Here is a 20,175-nt window from a genome sequence, read left to right as displayed (position 1 = left end):
ATCTTCTCTCTCCCTCTCCTCCTTTCTCTGTCTGTCTGTCTCCCAGTCCTCTGGAAAGACAGCAGACAGGTGTGACAGGAGAAGAGACAGATGGCAAGGATGACAGGAAAAACTTTTGGGGTGGAAATGAAAATCAGAAGATGTGAAGAAAAAGGGATGAACCCAACACCAACACACACCCGCTGACACACACATTTTGCTATTTGCTGGCCTGTCAGCCAGCCATTTGAACTACAATTATGTTGGTACACACACACACACACACACACACACACACACATACACACACACACACACACACACACACACACAGACACACACAGAGTGCATATGCCCTCTATAATAAGCCTGTTTGATGCTTTGGCCTTGAGGCTGATAGGCATGCTGGGGATTGTGACAGCTTATAACATCACAATGATGGAGGTGTCATTAAACAGCGATGTTTTATGAGTGACCTGTGTGGTTTTGGCAAAGATTGAATTCCAGGCTCTCATGTCATACATCCAGCAGTACATGTTCACTGTAATAACACCTGTAGATGTACACACACACTATATACAGTACTCTCCTATAATGTACATGTGCATGAAGACAGTTTTGCACATAGAATACACACACCCCCACTCTATATCTATGGCTATTTGTTCAAAAGATTTATCACACACACACACACACACATACACACACACACACACACACACACACACACACACACACACACACACACACACACACACACAGCCACCATGTGCACACAGTTTTGTCCCAGCCTTGTCCCCGTTTCAGTCAATGCCCAGTGTTACCTCTGGATGGGCCATTGACTCTTGTATCTCATAAAGGTATTGTATATAGTAAAAGCTATATGTCCTCTGGTCTATTGCGGCCTTAGCACCAGTATTAAGGCTAATGGGCCTTGTGGAGAAGGTCTAAAACAAGAGGACTGATGAAGGCTCATGGCTGTAAAATGTGACAATAACCCAGCACTGGGCAAGTCTGTTGTTCCTTGTCAAGGATGATGTTGTTGTTAAGTTTGATGTCTACTTCTGCAGAGGGTCTTCTTTTCATGATGTATTTTAAATCTGGCATCAAAAGAAGCCATTTTCTTCTTCCCGCAGTCTTTCTTCATTGTTCAAACACAAGCTGCTGTGCATCCCTTTGTTTTTATTTTTTTTGTTTGTTTTGCTTTTTAAATATCACTTTCCCATTAACTTGAATGAGTATGTATGTGTGTATTTATGTAAGTGTAATGCTTTGTTTGTTTCTTGTGTTGGTTTCAGGGTATTTTCTGCAGACCCTCTTTCCGCCCTCCCGGCGTTCCCTCCAGGGCTGCATGCAGGCAATCCTGGTGGATGATCAGCCTGCTGATTTGCATGCAGTGGAAAAAGGCACTGTGGGAGCCTTTGAAAATATCAGCCTAGACATGTGTGCAATCATAGACAGGTAGGAGTGATAATTCTTGCACACGCACACACGCGCACACACTCACACACACACACACAGTCATTCATAAATGAAAATACTCAAGTCATATACAGAGCAAAAAAACAAATCATAAATCAAGTGGTTTTAAATTGAGAGAGTCATATTGTAAACAAGACTGTTATGTAGAGTCTCTGGATTCTTATCCAGAGATGTATGACTCAGGGCTCTGGTTGTTGAATGTGTTTATGTCTGGCTGGTTTTTGTGTGCTTGTCAGACTGATAAATGGATATAATTGATGGGGTGGATTCATGGTGTAAGGGGATGTTTATTTTTGCTTTAAACTGAAAGTAAAGAGAGTGTTTCATCCTTAGAAAACACTGTATGATCTTAATCAAACATCAAAAATGAGCCACTCGTTGGTCTATTTCATTGCCAAGTATACCACAGCTTGAGATTCTGCACACCATCTCCCAGTGTTGGCTCACTGGAAGAATTCATTACCACTTGTTGACATTTCAATTTATTTCCTTGTCATGGACTAGAAAAACACATTGGGATAAATTTGCCATATATGGAATCATCCATGCCTTGAGCTCAATGTGAGTGCTTCCTAACACTGTGCAAAATATTCAAACTTTGTAGACTAGTTCAACCTCCAGTGAGTAAGCTTTCTCCTATATCAAATAAGGGTTCAGTGGCATTGGATATACGGGAGATTTCAGTGACTATTAGAAACTGTGAAGATTGCATTGTTAAGGTGAACGAGACTGGGAAGCTACAATTAGGAGCTCTCTTTGTGCTGCCTGGAACAGCAGTTTACCTGAACTAGGCGATTTGTTTTCAGCTCAGCTTTGTCAATAACACTTACCTTCATCAATATCCTTGCCCAGAGAAGTAGACACCAGCTGCCACTGCTTGATTTAGATCAATTTTGTCCTCACTTCAAGAGAGGTCCGGTTTGCTGGGATACTCTAGTTTATGCCACAATTTAGGCATAACTACAGTAACACAGATAGACATGTTTAATTTAAATTTAAATTCAATTTATTTCCTAAAAGTTCTCAGTTAATGCCGAAAAAGCAACGCAATTAAAAGTTTGCTTTTTTCAGCTTTTTCTATTTGCGAGTTTATTTTGTGTTTTATATCACTGCATGCACAATTGAGATGTTCTAATTGACTGGGTATTTGGTTGTTTGTTTGTTTGATTGACATAATGAGACATTTCAAGTTAATAAGCGAGAGTTATTAGAATCCAGCTTACTTTACACATCCAGCAGACATGGAGCAATGTTGGCATTAGTTTGGTGTTGTGTTTCTGGCTGCATGACAAATGTATGTCCAATATTTACTCTCCTTTAAGCTCTGTATTTGGTTTCCACTAATTCCTGAGAGAAATATCTGTCTCCTTAGATGCTAAATTTTCTACTATGCTCACCAGCTAGTCACTTACTTTGTCTGCTTGGTGCCCTAGGCAGGTACTCTATATTGGGTTTGTAAAGCCTTTTGGCTGAAAACAGTTGACTGCTGCAGCTGAAAATGATGCTATTAGAGCAGATAGAGTGAACCGAAAAAATGAGATTGTGGCACAGAAAATCACAACTATGAGCTAAAACACATACACGGATACGCATAATGGCGCACCTTTACAGTGACTGCAACATGTTTTTTCTCGCAGCATGGCATTTGTGACACTATAACGTATGTAGGTGGTGCTCAGCTTACACACAGCCTTTCACACGTAAGCTTTCACAGGCTGCTGAGAATATAGGGGAAGGAGAGAGCTGGCTGGTGTTCCTGCAGTCACTCAAAGTTTGATGGCCATGATGAAACAGTCACCAGTTTACCAGTGAATAGAAACCTTGAGCCATAAAAAATACATGCAAAACGTAAACCCAGTTTATTTTTACTGACATCTTGTCACTGTAATTGAGTGTTACCGTTTTTACTGCTGTGCATTTCTCAGATTAGTACATGGTCACCTAAGACTGTGATTGACTGCATATGAGTAAATGAGTGTGTGTGTGTGTGTGTGTGTGTGTGTGTGTGTGTGTGTGTGTGTGTGTGTGTGTGTGTGTGTGTGTGTGTGTGGGTGTGTGTGTGTGGGTGGGTGGGTGGGTGGGTGGGTGGGTGTGTGTGTGGATATGTGGGTGTGTGTTCACTGGGGCCATTTATGACTGTGGCTCTCTGCTCACTATCACTATCACTATCTCTATATGTATATTTCCGCCAGGCTCACATCTCGAGCTGAACCCATTTACTTACAGTTATATCATAGCTATGATAACTGACAGTTAGCTAAAAATTATTTTCTAATTATCTATTTAATTTGTCTCTGACTTTGTCTTAACACATACATCACTAATCTTTTGTGTGCATAATTACAGATACACACACACGCACAGCGAAGGACGGAGCAAGGTATTATTTATCACTACATTGTCTGTCATACTCAACCAAAATACAGGTTAATGACAGTAGCTGTGTTGTGAGAACAACTAGTTGACGTTTAATATGAATGATGAGAAAGCTGTAAAAGCTGAAGCTCTGATTCTGCCCTAGAATCACTGTTCTAGTGCTCCAATCCCCAAACCCACACAAAATAACTTGTGCATACAAAATACCATAGAAAACAGCACAGGCAATTACCTCATGAACTGTGATACCAAAAAAACACCCTGCACATGTTCAGATCAGTCATGTTACACATTTGATTTGAAGTATTTCTTATATTATTGCAGTATTAGAAATTGTTATTTATTCGTTTTTGGTGGTTTCAGCGGTGATCAGCCTGTCTGGGTCCTGTTGGTTCAGATCACTCATGAATCATGCTGCATTAGTGAAATGATCATTTTAACATTGCAAACTGTTAACAGCTAGATTCATTGCTTCGTCTAAATCAAACATTAGTAGAAATGACAGGCACTGCGTGATGCTGAACTTGAATGATGAGCTGTTATAAGCAAACTTAATATATGACATTTGATGTTTTACTGTCGTTCTGCTTTCTGTTAAGGATAAGAATTTGGAAGCCGCAGTTCTTTCAAATATGTTTTTTTTTTCTTTTTTTCTTTTTTTTTTCTTTTTCACATTAAACCTCACAAGGGAAAGCTGAAATGAAATATAAATCCAGGATGAGAAAAAAGACTCCCTGAATAGGACTACAGAGACATCCCGATACTTTAATAAGCATCAGCCCATTCTTCCCATCTGTCTCCTTGCAGCCTGTCTCCTACAAATTATGCTTCTGTACAACTAAACTGCAACAGAAATTGCATTTTGTAGGAAACATAATTTTGACAGCATTACATTTTCTATAATGTAATGAAGATTTTGCAAGTCATAAACACATTGATACTGAACATATCAGTAAAATATTCACAGACAACGTCTTTGTTTTGTGCCAAAATAAGGGGAAAATAGTGGCGTGTTTTAATACAGAAAATCTTCACTGCAACTTCAGACGCATGTTTATTTATATTTATCAAAAACCACATTCTTTCCCTAACTTTAACCAAAGCACGTTGCTTAAATCTAACCAAAAATGAGATTCTGGATGTGAACTAGTCTCTGGTCAGACAGTTGTGCGCTTTGTCAACTGCTGTTAATAAATGTAGCACTTAATTCATACAAAAATATGTTGCCTCTGGACATAATCCAGCCAGTAATTACATTTCTTACAAAAGGTATTTGCTGTTGCAGTTCAGCTGTATAAAAACATAACTTCCTAGAGACAGGTTCCTGACCTCTCTGGTCATCTAAACTATGTTTTAATGCGGCCCAGTTCCTCATGTAGTCATTCTTATTTACATTTCTATCTGTTGCTGTTGTCGGATTATAGGGTTGAACAATGTATATCTTCAACAAACATGCATAATATTAATATTACAGAAGGAAACAATATGGACAATATCAAATTTGATGCAGCTGAATTTACAACATGAGATATATCACATTTAAAATGATTGTTCACATAAGTTGTGCTTGTAACTGTAGCTTTCATGGTGTTTAATATTTCTCTGACAGTGTATGCCATGATTAACGGATCTTTGAATAAAAATCTGAAACCCTATGTGTAAAAGGTTAGGATTATTTATCCGGTGCGCTGCCTGTGTGGTATGAAATCAGTGAGACAATTCACAAGCTGCTTTGGGTCTCCTCTCTGCCGCGACATAGAGTAGTAGTGATGAGGGAATGGTTTCGTGACACCTGGAGGAAGAAAAGAGACCAGCATGGTGGAAATTTATGTGGTTGTTGTGAGACTTGGACGATACTGTGTTCTTACTGCAATTACACCACAGGGGCACTGCAACCACACTGCAGTGGAAACGTATGACACTGTAGTACATAATTACTGTTATTGCTGTTTGTGGTGCATTTGCAGTACTGTCAGGGCTCACTTTGGTCAGATTTTTAGAGCAAATTGTTGTGAAGGTCCTACAATGTCTAAAACTATTTCCTATACCAGCTGGTTGTAGTATTGCCAATCTCTATTAATTCTTGTGTGCATGTCTTGTTGTGTGTCAGGCTTGCAGCACTTGAGGTGGGCCCTGTTCTGCCATGGAAGATGAATGGGTGCAGTGTTACCATCTAACTAATAAGAATGTCTTTGAAGGCAGTTCAATAGCCCTGTCTGACCCCTTTTTGATCAATGCTGTGCTACTGTGGGATTCTCTTTGGGCTGAGATGGTGGAGGAAGCAAAACACACACGCACACACCCCCACTGGCACACACTCACAAACACAGGGGCAAAGCTGTGTGCATGCAAATTCCTATATCCCACAATGTAAGGATACCACAATAACACATGCAGTGGCACATAAAAGCATACACACATTGTAGAGGTGCTCCATTCTCTTTGTAGATTTAGCTTTTGTCTCGTACAAAGCTCAGAGCATACAGTATATCATCGGTGTACTTCAGTGCTCACAGCTCGCTGATCATAATGCCTTTCGTGATTTTCGGTGCTTGTCAATCGCACCTCATTGTGAAAGCACAACAGCATTTTATCTGCACTTGTTAGCCTGCTGAAGCTACAAAACATCTTGACTCACATGGTCACAGGCATATAAGTTTTTTTGGGGTTTTTTTGGGTTGTTTTTCAAATGCAGTACATGGAAGAGTCATGAAGTCAAGGTTTAAAATTATTTGTATGGAAAATGAATGACAGGTTGGTGAATAGCTCACTTTTATATTTATATATCATTTTATATATTTTTTTTATATTACTCTAAAGTGCTGTTGCAGTAGCGACTTTGCTACAGCTTTTTGGCACTTACAGGTTTAAGTTTGTAAACAGCCAAGCAGGTAGCTACAAGTTCTTGGTCCTAAATGCCTTTTGTAGTTAGAATGGCAGGCAGGTACAAGTGTAGTAGGGTTACTTACAGTGTATTTTCCTGCATCAGTCAACATTGTCACCGAGAATACAATATCCTGAAATGTCATTTTTCTACAGCAGCTACACATGCATTACTGCTCATCTACATGCACACATAGCCCCGGTATGCATATAATACAGTAAAAAAGTGCACACACACAAAGATATTCAGTTAAAGATGCTTTACTATCAGTGAAATCATCATATATCATATGAACATGCCCACAGTTTTATATCAGTTTCATAGTCACTGTAAGTATGATACAATGATCATCATGTCTCCCTCCGGAGATGGAGCATCTCTGTCGTGTTTAACTACCCTACTCTCTACATGACTAAAGAAGAGCTCAACATTTTAACTCCTGCAGCTCTCATGAGTCAGTGCGTGTTTTCCCCCCAACTGGCTTTCCTCTTATCATCACTTTGATCCATTCAAAGAAGCAGACTCAGATAATTTAATCACATAACTTGTGCATGAATACATATATACATGCATGCATGTTTGTGTGTGTGTGTGTGTTTGTGTGTGAGACACAACAGTGCCTCGGGACTCATACCCAAGAGGCCTGCAGACAGACCAACCCACAGAACTTATATGGGTTCAGGGTTTCAGTTGTTATTGAAATTTCAACAAGAGAAACGGGTATGTCTTAACTACTGTGTGATTCCTGCTGTATTCACAATGAAGTGAATAATGTTTACTTGCATCTGCATTCCTGAATTCCAGGAAATTTGAAATGTGGATAGTCCTCGTCTTGCAGGAAAACTGTACATTACAGCCACCATCTGCATAGATAATTCACACAATAAACCACAATTCTATGATCACTGAAATTGTGTTTCAGTCCATGTAGATATGTAATTTAGTTATTTTTAGTCAATTTTAGTCATATTGTTGTGTTACTGTTGTCACACAAATCAATAAGTATAAAATAGTGATTTATTGCACCTCATAACTGCCTCCTGTTAACCAGATAACCTGCAATTCCTGCCGTGCTGCACTGCCACATTCAATCAAATGCTCTCAAGATCAATGAAAACACTTGTATTATTGACATTTCAAATTAGCAATCACATCTTTTCTTTGTGCTGCTACAGACTTTGGATACATATATATATATATATATATCTTTTATTTATTTATTTATTTATTTGTTTGTTTGTTTGACATAATAGCCATGTTTCAGACTTGTACCTTATAAAAATGTTGTCAAAAAGCTACAGTCATTGTGGAAAAGGCCATTGTAGAGTTGACAAAGGGCCAAAAGAGAGGGAATAATGTGTTTTCAAATAAGCAACCCACTGGTTACTCCATGTCACAATAGCTTAAGGTGGTGGGTGTCTGACTGCTATGTTTAATAAATTGAAATATTTGCACTCACTGTTGGATATCATAAATATTACAAGCTTTACTGCTGCCTACTGCTGGTCTTGTACTGCTCTTGAATTAGAATGTGTAGCATCCTTTGCATGCTAATGTACATTTGGTCAGTGAAGTTGTTAAGCCTACATGAATCTGAACTCATAAAATCCACTTTTTATGATATAGAAAGTTTTTTGTGCAGTCTCAGTGGGATACTGTTGCTTCTCTGCATCAGTCCAGCTATGTATTTCTCTGGAAAGGAGCCCATCCTAGCTAAAGGGACTTTAAAAGAAAATCTCAGTGTGTGAGGTTCAGATTAATACATATAACAGCCTGAATCACATGGGCCCAGTTTTCCTCCTTATGATGACTATCACAGTTTTTTTTTTTTTTTTTCATGTAAATTTCATGTAATTCTTTGTACTTTAGAAGAGTTCATCCTGTATCCTACCATTGTTGTACACAATTTTAGGATATTCTGATGTAATCTGCGCCACAGAGGAGGATGCTCCCCATGAACATTATACCCTTCTTTACACAGGAGTGTTTTAAGTTCCACTATAGTTGTTTAATGGTTTATTTGACTCTCTTTTAGCTCAAGGCCAGCCTCCCAAGAGTCCATATTGAGGTTTCGCCACAGTTACTCAGCATATTTAATGACACATTCAAAACAAAGAAAGAAGGATGATTTCAGAGCAGCTTAAGGCCTTGTTGGGAACATTATACACTGGTGTTTCGAAGGTATTTTTGCCAGAATATAGAAACATCTCTCACATTTGACAAGCAGGCAGTTTTGTTAGATGCTTTGTTAGATGCAAAATAACCACACTTAAATCAGTTTCCTGAAACACTGTGGTAGAGTATACTAGAGTAGAGTGGCAGTGAGCTGTGTGTGTGTGTGTGTGTGTGTGTGTGTGTGTGCTTCTGACCTTTGAAAACACGTTATTCCGTCTCTTTAAGGCAGCACGTGTCTTGTAAATGTTAGACATTCTTTGTGTCTCTCCCTCTCTCTCCAGGTGTATGCCTAATCACTGTGAACACGGCGGCCGGTGTAAACAGACGTGGGATACTTTCAGCTGTACCTGTGATGGAACAGGACACACTGGAGCAACATGTCACACTTGTAAGTATGAGTGTGTGTGTGTGTGTGTGTGTGTTCATGCAGTTGTGTGTTCCTGCCCGTCTGTTTTTTTTCCCCCTCAGATTAATACAACTGTATTCTGTTTCTTGTGTGTTTGTTTGATTTGGCCTTCCTCTGTCTGCCTTTGAGTGATTAAGCTGTTCCTCCTTCCAAAGCCATAATTCTCAGCAGAGGGACAGATTAACTTTTGAAGTGTTCAGAGGCCAGGCTTTACTGACTGTGCTCTGTGCTTTGTTCTGGTCTGGGAAGCGACAATCCACAAAAAGCACCAGCACACAAAGACAGCCGAGTCAGAAAGAGAGAAAAGCCCAGTTTCTGTGTTTTTTTTAAAGGCTTATAAATTCAAGAATGCCATCCCTCCTTCCATATGCCACAATTATTGTTCTATTTTAAGAGAGGGTGAGAGAGATATAACTTCTACCTATATTGTGTATGTTCAACCTAAAACAAGAAATTGAATATGACTGAACTGTGAGAAAAAGTGTGAAAAAGATCCCCCCACTGCCCTGTAACCCAGAGGGACACAGGAGTATGAATAACACCAGAAAGGAAATAAAGCATAGATAGATAAAACCACAGAAATGTAATGAAGGCAATAAGAGAGATGTCTTTGTGTGACCACATATTGTTTTGTCTGGCTGTGTCAATATTTATAAGAGACTTACTCACTAATAAGATATAGCTGAAGGCAAAGCAGTAACCTGGAGATGAGGGTGCCTGGTTTGGGACTGGGCAGTCACGTGTAGATTCTGGGGACCAGCCAGTAAAATGTAGGTATAGGGAGTGTGGACGAGTAATGCTTCCCCTGCCCTTCACAACCACTGTTGACTTTCTCTTTATCAAGGCATTGAGCTTCAAATTCTTGCCTCAGTGGAGATGTTTAGCAGAAGTGGAAGGCTGTGACTGCACCTTTTGTAGGTTTTAACACAGCATTGCTTTAAAAGGCCTTAAAAAAAACCTTCGAAAGATTACTGTGCTCAGGACTTTCCCTGGTTCAATAAAAGAAAAGAAAAGCTCAAAACTGGGCTTTTAGTTTGAGAGCGATAAATGTGTTGGATGTGTCCAAAAAAAATGGTTTTGTCATCAGAAATACTTTCTTATGTTTAAAGACTAAAAATGCCTGCATCAGAAACTAGGGACGTGAAAGTCTGAGGATGTGGGCATTTACTGGACAGGTAGAGTCTAATGTAAAGAAGATATCTATCTATCCATATATGTATGATTTTTGGATCCATACAAGGGACTAAAAGTCAGGATTTCTTGGATAGAACCATTCTGTTTAAAATCTGTCTCATGCAAGACACCAAACTCCATGAAACTGCAACAGTAAATAGCTGGAGAAACAATTACTTTGTCAATAATTAGATTCATCTTTTAAGTCATTTTTTTGGTATAAATATCAAACATTTGCTGATTCCAAATTCTTCAGTTTGAGAATTTGCATTTCTTTGCTTTATGTCACTGTGCATTGGATATCAGCTGGTTTGAACTGTTAGTTGGATTAAAAAAAAGCAATCTGACGACCCTAGGTTGACACACATTGCTTGAATCAGTAGCTACAGCTCGTGCTAATGGAAGGGCATCTTAAGAAGAACTGGCTTTGGTTAGTGCCCAGTTATAGGTTGTAAACTGCTGATATCGTCTCATATATAATATTATTTGGTTTTGGGTTCATTACTGATCGTATTCCAGCTCTGTGAAGGTTACAATGAAACATAGGTCTTACAACCCTTAACTGCGTCTATCTGAATCGTAATAAAGCTCTTAAACACCGTTACTACCATCCTAGCATCTTATCCAAACATACATTTTTATTTACCTATATATTTTATATAGTTTTATTTATACTTTTCTTCCTTTGAAAGTTCTGTAACTGCTGACATTTGAATCTTTGTGTAGTGTTCCACCACAAGTAAACCAATCCAGGAAGAAATGCTAGATATTTAACTTCCTTTGTGTTACAGACAGAGGATTTGAACCAGAGGCAGTGATCTTTCTGAAGTAGTTCAGCAGGGTCAGTTCGACCAAACACTGGTATTTGGTTGAAGGGGACATACTTTCTCCAAGCAACTTCAGCACTAAATGGGCTGAGGGATGTTAGAAAAAAAGAAAATCTATAAGTCCAATCAAGAGTTAATGCTAAACAAAGTCAGAGAGAGAAGAATTACATGATTTTTTTTTCTCTTTTGAAACTCACTGAGAAGAGTTTCTCAATCAAGAAAGTTACACACCAGGTCACACTCTCTTTCTCTTTGAAGTGTAATACTTCCTCCCCTCCCCTCTCTGTCTGTCTGTCTGTCTGTCTGTGTGTAGATCAACACAAACATCAATATGTTGTCAAATAAATTGCTATAGTGTGTGGGACAAGACATCACTTCTTGACAGGGGCTGGACAGAGACTTAGCAACTACATGAAAGTCCCAAAATTCTAACATGTAATTAATCTTTAATCCATTGTACAACAAAAATATATCAAAGTGTTATGAAATACAGGCAGGGAAACACACACATGGATGTGTCATACTGTTGTTACTGTGGGCAGCATGTGGTATCAGTATATGCCATGACTTATCCTGTAATTCCTAACCTCACACAAGATATCTGCAAGTCTGTTTGAGTGGGTTACTGTAATGACCGCTTCTCCAGTGCCACCCTCTGATCAGAAAATGAGAATGGCAGTTACGCAAATCTCTGACTTTCATGTTCAGCTGGGGATCAACTCTTCTGATTTTACTGTAGATAAAACCACTGCCACCAACTTCAGGCTACACTGACCATGTTTTTGCACCACTAATGCCGAATAGCTAAGAATAGTAACATCATCTCTCCACTTCCGTCCATCCAACAGCAGTGCTGTGAAATCATTATCACAAAATGTGGACAATGTAAAATAAGTAACCTAATATTCAAACCAATGACATGCCTGTCACTATGATGCAATACACAAGATCAAACTCTTCATTGGTGCTCTTCCTCCTTCAGCTGCTCATCTTTCCTCTTACCCCCCCAGCTGTCTATGAGCCATCATGTGAGGCCTATAAGCATTTGGGCAGATCCTCTGACACCTACTGGATCGACCCCGATGGCAGTGGACCTCTTGGCCCCTTCAAAGTCAACTGCAACATGACAGGTGTGTATGTGGGAGTGCTGGCAATCATTATTGTATGTATGTGTGTGTGCGTGTGCGTGTGCGACTGTGTGTGTTCACACTTCCCTACTCCGTGTAGCCCCAGTGACCTGTGAGGGAAGGAAACTCTCCAGCCCTCCACATTCTTAACCTCAGACAGCAGTACTCTTAACCTTCTATACCTGGGGTTTCCATGGCAACACTGTGACAGCGGACATTTAACTCTGAAGGAGCAGACACACACAGACACACACAGACACACATACACACCCACCCACACCACAAACATATGAAACAGACTTGTTATGTAAACCTAAGAGTGCTCCAATGGTCTGAGTGACACTTCTGTCACACACACACACGCACACACACACATATACCTGCCCACTTCCACACGCGCATACACACACAGCAGAATAAGTAGATCGTCTGGAACAGAAAAGCACGCAGGCAGAGCAAAGGCGAGACTTTTAATGAAATGTCACTGCACTCCACTGGCTAGCCCCTTAGTCACACTGAATAGCACACTCACACACACCTTCAGAGACATGACACACACACACACACACACTCCCTGACTGACAGTGTGAATGAACGGGGAGATGTCTTAGTGACTGGCTCATGTTATAACAGTACACAGTGCCTATTAAACCCTGAAGTGTCATGGCTGTAACTTAGATTACACAGAAGGAACTTCACTGCCATGGCAGCTGAACTACTGTTTTTTGGGTCTATGCCTGTGTGTAAATATATCAGCATGTGAGTGAGTGGACTGTATGTAAATGTGTGTAATTTGTATAAATTAGATTAAACAAATTGTTTCCAGGTTTGATTCTTGTAGTTAAAGAATAATTATTTTGCCATGCTCTATTTATAACTCACAATATTAGCATGTCTAACACTATTTTGTGCGTTTGTATGTGTAGAGGACAAAGTATGGACGACAGTTATGAACAACCTGCCACCCAAAACTACAGTGACTGGCTCCAGCAGAGAGAGACGCACCGTCCTACAGGTCAACTACAGTGCTTCAATGGACCAGGTAACAAGAATGAATTTACACCTGTCCACACCTACTGTTTCCACAAAGTAAAAGTGATGTTATCCTTCTATGGATATTTTAGAGAAAAAAAAAATTTTTAAATATATAATTCGATAGGTGTATAATATGTGGTGTAGTTAAATTGTAGCCATCGGGCTCTTAGCTTCATCCTGAGGGTCTCAATATCTTCATCCTCTTTTGAAGGATGAGAGGCATGGGAGTTTTTCAAGGAATATTTTACATTTTTGCTGTCAGCTTCATTGAATTTGCAAATATGACTACACATTATATTGTCAGGTAAATTCTCAGTCAACATCTATTTTGTTTAAATGATAATATCCAACATTTGAAAGCATCTCTAACATGGATTATGGGACACTTTCTAACACAATTGTAGATTGGATTTTGTGTCCTTTTCCTCCCACACTGCTGTCTGTGGCAACATTTTCCATGTCAGGGAACCTACTCAGATGTTTGCTGATCAGAAGTTCCTCCCTGTTACATACGCCTACATGTCACTCACAGTGATCCGTAGAGGCCAGTAGTTGCAACTATGTGTGAATATTTGACAACTCTGTGACTAAAATCTGAAAAACAAGCACTCAAAATTATTTACCTCCACATTTTTAATTGCTGTTTCAATCCCAGGCCCTGTATTTGGCCATCAGCACTGGTGTATGCAAGAAGGACTACCTTAGTCACACATTTACACCTCAGTCTCTACTTCCTAATAACTGCCCAGCCAAAAAAAAAAAGGTTTTATCAGTAGATTATGTCATTTTTGAAGGTTTATAACTAATTATTTAACTTTTTTTTGCTTAATTTACTAATAGCAACGAGTCTGTTCTAGCAGAGCTGTGCCTTGAGTTGTTTGTGATTTTAGGTTTTGCGAACATGGTGCTCTGAGAATCCTGTGAACTCTGAAAACAAGTAAACAAGTACATTGAGCAGTAGTTGCAAACTATCCAAGTTGGGGAATGGCTTTCTATATTCTTAACCTGAGCGAAATAACCAAGTGTAGAAATCAGACAGATGTGTGATCTACTGTATTCTGAAATTCTTGCTTGTCAGTGTTAATCTGACTGGCTACGCCTCGTTTTGCAGATATTATTAACAAGAGTGAAGTGAGTCATTGCTCCTTGGATCTTGTGATGGTTGTAAATATGTAGAATAAATGAAGTCTGTAACTATGGCAACATTCATGGTAGAAACCGTTGTGTTTACTGTAACTGTTTTGACAAACCTACAGTAACCAACAGTAGCATCATATCCTCCACAGCTTGTGGCTGCAATGAGAAAAAAACATAATTCATCCTCATGCTACTGATTCAGTCTTTATTCTTTCAAATGCACAGTGATGATCCGACATAATGAGTGTTTCACCTCATGTCTCGACCAGCTGTCTGTTGTGGCTCGGCTACATACAGTTCAGACCTCCTGAATCTGCTCTCTCACACTCAGGAGTCAATAATTTAATCTTTCTGGTGAGTGGTTATAGATTGCGGTTGTCACTCACAGTCAAAAACAAACTGTGTGTGAACTTCACAGGATTCAACACTCCAGTGAGGAGTGACAGCAGTTTCTACTTGCAACAGTGTACAAGACCACTGTGCTACATGAGATGACAGGGTTTGAGTAGCATATCGTTCCTGTAATTATGTTCCCTCTGAATTTGTGAGGAACCCTTGTTCCATTTTCAGCTTCTCCAAATCAAAACAACGGCACACTGCACTTTGTTGGATTTTGAAGCTCGGTAATTTACTCTTACATGAAATTGACCTGTCTGGTTGGATATGATAAAATGATACTATCCATGCTTATGTTTCCAGGTGACAGCTATCACCACCAGTGCAGAATACTGTGAGCAGCAAATCGCCTACAGCTGTCAAAAGTCCAGACTGCTCAACACTCCAGGTAAAGCCTGAAGATGGCATCTTTATTCACCACTGACTCAATACAAGTACACAGCCTTGAGACAGACAAAATGGTTGCTTTTTGTCACATAGTCAGGTTTTGATGGGAAATTCATATCGAGTCCCCTCTCCTTCCATCCTTTCTGGCACTACTATAGACAAATGAAAAGAAAAATCTGAATAAACGAGTATTTATTTTACCTTTATTCATTCAGGACAATCACATTAAGGTAGAAATCAAATTTTCAATAGAGACCTGAATGTACATAAACAACATAATAAAAACATTTCATGAACAGAAAGTCCAGAAATATACAAACATAAAGAAAGATGAGCATGAAAATGATGGGAATCGTATAATATTGAGTTTACCAGATATTAACCCAGCAAACACCTACTGGAGATTTTCATCACATCACTAAATGCAAATAGCTTTTGGAAAATTGCTGTTCCACCCCTCAATGTGAGTTCTGCAGCTTTAAAGCCGAGGAGCTTTAAAGCTGTTCTAGCTGCACATTATGACCCAACTCCTTAATACGACACCCCTTGTTGGTTTTGCCTCTTAATTTGTCATCCATCTGAATGTTTGAACTGTTGCCCTCATCCTGCCTTTACTCAGCACTGGAATTACACAGGAAAGTATTGAAACAGACCACTGGAAATGAGTTGTGGCCTAGCTGGCTCATTCTGAGTAGATTAACTTGGATTACATTTATTTACATTAGTCAGTTTGGCTATAATGTACTTGAGCGAGGCCTGGTGTGTCAGTTTGGTTTGGATTAGTTTGGCTGATTTGTGATATGGCTGAATTGTGCCAGATTTGCCCTGGATTAGATACCTTTGATTTGTTTTATGATTGGTTTAGTGGAGTTTAAGCAGGAGTTTGAATTGTTTTTATATATGTAAGAAACGAGAGGAAGGTTTGCAGCTGTGCAGCTAACGGTGGTGGTGGTGACAGAGGACACATAGGCAGCAGCATTTTTGCTCTTGTTTTGCTCTGTGTATGTCAGAGCTTGGTATTTAGTCTAATATTTTATTTGAGGAAGACATCTGTGTGTGTGTGTGTGTGTGTGTGTGTGTGTGTGTATGTGTGTGTATTCACACTGTTGTGTGGTTCTCGCTTTGAGAATAACAAGCTTGCTGTCATTGTCAGAACCATTTTCTGCCATTTCCCTCCATTTCCTCTGTCCAACACACAGTCGCACACACATATACACACACATATAGTGCATACGCACGTGCACACAAAGACCCACCTTAGAGAATAGCAGTTCATAAAGACAACACAATCCTGCCAATTAGACTGAGTGAGAAGAAATTGAAAGAGGGTGAGGGAGGCATAGAGGATTGCAGGTTTGTTAGATGTATGCCTGTGTGTGTGTATTTGTGTGTACATATGTGTGTCCATGGTCCTTGATTGACTGAGTAGGAATAAAGCAATAGGTGGTTAGTAATAGTTGGGTATTAGTGCAGCAGACCAAAACTTTGCAATTAACCTCCACTGCTCTGAGAGATGGCATCTACACCCACAAACATTGTCTGCATGCACAGAGACACACATTCTGTAAATGTGTTATTTTTACTCTCAAACTTCAAATGCTGTTGTACATAACACACATACACACACACATACACACAGGCGAGTACCCCTCTCTCAACAACACAAACACAGTCAGTCAGTCCTTCATTAACTAGTTTATTCTTAATTCACTACCTTGTAAGTTAGGGAAATCCAATTACCAGTCTAAAATGACGGACAGAGTAGGACCGGGAAAAAGCGTTTACCCAAAAATATGCTTCATAAATTAGCTGTCAGCTTTCATCAAATTACACTGTCAACAGCATTTCCACTGTGAACCATAGGCATACTCACACACACGTGTCTGTACACAGACACACACTTGCTAGTCTTCCACTTCCACCTTTTTCCCATCCAGATCTCATCTATTACACTGGGGCTGGCATTTTGGAGATAAATGAACCGTTAAATGGAAATTAAAATCTGCCACCAGTGACACCCTTAATTTGGGACTTTGGCAGTAATTTTCCTAATTGTCTGACCCCTTCCTAACCTTTTTCATGTATTCTGTCCTTTTATCATTTTTTTTATTACCTCTCTCTCACTCAAACACATCATGCACCTGCAAACACACACAAAGCTCATCCCTGTCCAGCATCCACTCATTTGCAAGGTGAAAATAATGGGAGAGTTTGATTCTGATGCATGCAGAAAACACGAACACAAAGCCTCAAAGGGACACACTCAGGCAATATCCCCCCCAACCCCTGTTGAATCTCTGCTCTTCCTCTCTCCATGACTCCCCATCAGCTTCTGCATCCAGATGTATCAATTTTTACCCATCAATTCTCACCACTTACTCTACACTTACCTCTCCCTTATTCTCACTTTGTTCTCTGCGCTCATCTAAGTTACCATTTCAAGCCTTCAGTCTTTCCTTGCTCCCATTCTTCACCTCCAGTTTTACCTCACATTATTTTCTTTCTTGCTTTTTAAATCTAATTTTTTTTTTTTTTTCCCCCTGACCGTATCTCTCTGCCGCTGTCCTTTCACTCACTCTGTTAAACACTATTTCCATTAGTGTTGGAATCACAGCTTTAAGAGGAGAATTAGCACCCTTCACTAATGATTTAGCATCATTCCTTTCAGCGTAAACGACCTGTAAACAACCAATGGCACAAAGCCTGCACAACCAAGCCAGATACAGACACAGATAAAAACACACATCTATCATTCTCTGACACACACACACACACACTCACAGCTGCAGAGGAGATTGGATGAAGCATATGCTGAAGCTTGTGACTACTGTATATCATCAGAGGACAGCTGGCTCAAAAGGTCGACAAAGTCCAATCTAAAATGACAAAGCAATTTCATTCCTTCTTTCAATTTCATAACTAGAAGTCAGTATGCACAGCAGGCTGCTTTAAAAAGTCAGTAATCTACACCTTTGGTTCAAACCTATGTTGTTCTTCTCGGGAGAATGAAATCAGATATGTTACATGCTGATCCACCACCTCACCACCCTTACTTTCTGCCTCACTACACAAAGGGCACACTACTTCCTGCACCGTCGCTCAGCCTTGACATTTGACATAAATCGAGAGGCACAGAATTGTCCAATAAGAACATAACTTCTTGGGTTGTCAGGGCTGAATTAGAGTAATGGTGCAAATGAATAAAAGTTCTGTTGAATAAATTACCTTGTGATACACAATCTGAAGTTTTTGATCAGTGAAACTAAATTGTCTCACAGTACAACCACACACAGCAACCCAAAAAATACATATAGATTAAACATACTTTACTATATTAATTCGACTCTTCTCCCACTCAGTCTCTTTCTCACTCACACACAGACACGGCCAACTTTATTCACATGGATATACATACTTGGTTTGACTCAGACTGAGATTTGTTAACTTATGAAAACACGTTGTTTGTCTCTTTATTTCTCAGACTTGCCTGAAGCAGTTAATAACATAATTTATAGCATCCAGACTAATGAAGAGAGAAATGTTCCTATCAGATAAATGAGCTCATTAATCCAGTGAACTGTGTTTCAGCAAGACATGTGCCTACTACACACAGTGTTTAGAGGCAACACAGACACACACATTTTCTGCTTATATGAAGAAGGTTTGGCTAAATTGCTGGCTGAGCTAACAAGTGCCTTTTGCAAATATTAATGTTGCGAAGTTTTTCAGATTCACCGTTTTGCTAATGGGTGTCAGGGACCTGTAATGTGATTCAGTAGCAAGCTGTGACACAAGAGGTGCATGTCTATAATAACATAATAAAGGAATTGGATAGAATCCTCTGTAACCTGCAATAAATTGCTCTATCAATGACTGCATTACACATAAAAGTTTAAATTATCGTCTGCAAATGTTAATGTTACACTCCAGCAAATGTTAATGGATTGAGATAATATTCTGACTATTTCAAAATGAGATTGCTGAAAGGGCTGCATATCTAGCTCTTTCCTCTCTGCGAGGAAAAGCCTTCACTTCCTGTCAGCAAAACAGCATCCAATTAATCTGTGGTGATGTCATAAAGTTACAATTGTCAAAGCAATTTCTGTCCAGTCATGTGTAAAGTTAATATGTTCCTCATAAAAAATGCTATCAATGAAAAGTGCCATTATTTCAGGAGTTAATGACATTATAGAATTTTGTTATGTTAGTGTATTTATTGGCTGTTAAAATGTTACAGGTCGCTAAAAAGGCATGTAAGTAGGAGACAAGGCAGCTAGATAGAATGACTTGATGGACAGAAGAAAACTAAATTTGCAGAGTGAAGAGAATGAAAGGAGAGCAAATGAAAACCCTGTTCTCCTGTAACAGAAAGCTGTCAACACACCACATTCACAGGTTGAGCAAAGGGTCTGTGCTGTGGCCAACACTACTGACCTTGATATCAAGGTCTGATAAGCACATGATACGTTGGTCCATCAGTGGAACAGTGATTAACCTGCTTACCACAGAGGTGACAACAACAGTTAAAGCACCAAATGTAAACAAGTTGTTTTTTGTTTATTGAGTTTCCCTCAGCATTGTATGAATGAATATGTACTGCTCACAGGGAGTGAATAGCCTATATCATTTATTGTCAGATAAATTAAACGTAACACACGAGCTGACCTGTGTCTCAGCAGCAGGTTTTGTAAATGCTTTGACTGTGTTATGTCGTGGCTCAAGAAGCCTGGTGTATTAGAGTCTTACCCATAACAACCGTGCGCAGAAACACAGGCTGTGTTAAAACGGTTA

General features: G+C 39.4%; 1 protein-coding gene across 3 annotated transcripts in view; it reads left to right on the top strand.

Moving 5' to 3' along the window:
- Positions 1 to 20,175, top strand: part of cntnap2a (contactin associated protein 2a) — a 338,398-nt gene that overhangs the window by 224,529 nt on the left and 93,694 nt on the right. For all 3 annotated transcript variants that reach the window (XM_071485431.1, XM_071485429.1, XM_071485430.1), the window contains 5 exons: positions 1,278 to 1,440; positions 9,178 to 9,284; positions 12,313 to 12,432; positions 13,356 to 13,471; positions 15,301 to 15,385. In XM_071485431.1, coding sequence (XP_071341532.1) covers positions 1,278 to 1,440; positions 9,178 to 9,284; positions 12,313 to 12,432; positions 13,356 to 13,471; positions 15,301 to 15,385 — 591 coding nt within the window. The remainder of the gene's footprint in view (positions 1 to 1,277; positions 1,441 to 9,177; positions 9,285 to 12,312; positions 12,433 to 13,355; positions 13,472 to 15,300; positions 15,386 to 20,175) is intronic.

Source organism: Trachinotus anak, unplaced genomic scaffold (genome assembly GCF_046630095.1).
Source record: "Trachinotus anak isolate AG129_WGS33_773 ecotype Australia unplaced genomic scaffold, CSIRO_AGI_Tana_v1 ptg000009l, whole genome shotgun sequence".
Lineage (NCBI taxonomy): Eukaryota > Metazoa > Chordata > Actinopteri > Carangiformes > Carangidae > Trachinotus > Trachinotus anak.
The sequence above is the reverse complement of the archived record's forward strand: the minus strand, read 5'-3'. Positions and strand labels throughout refer to the sequence as shown.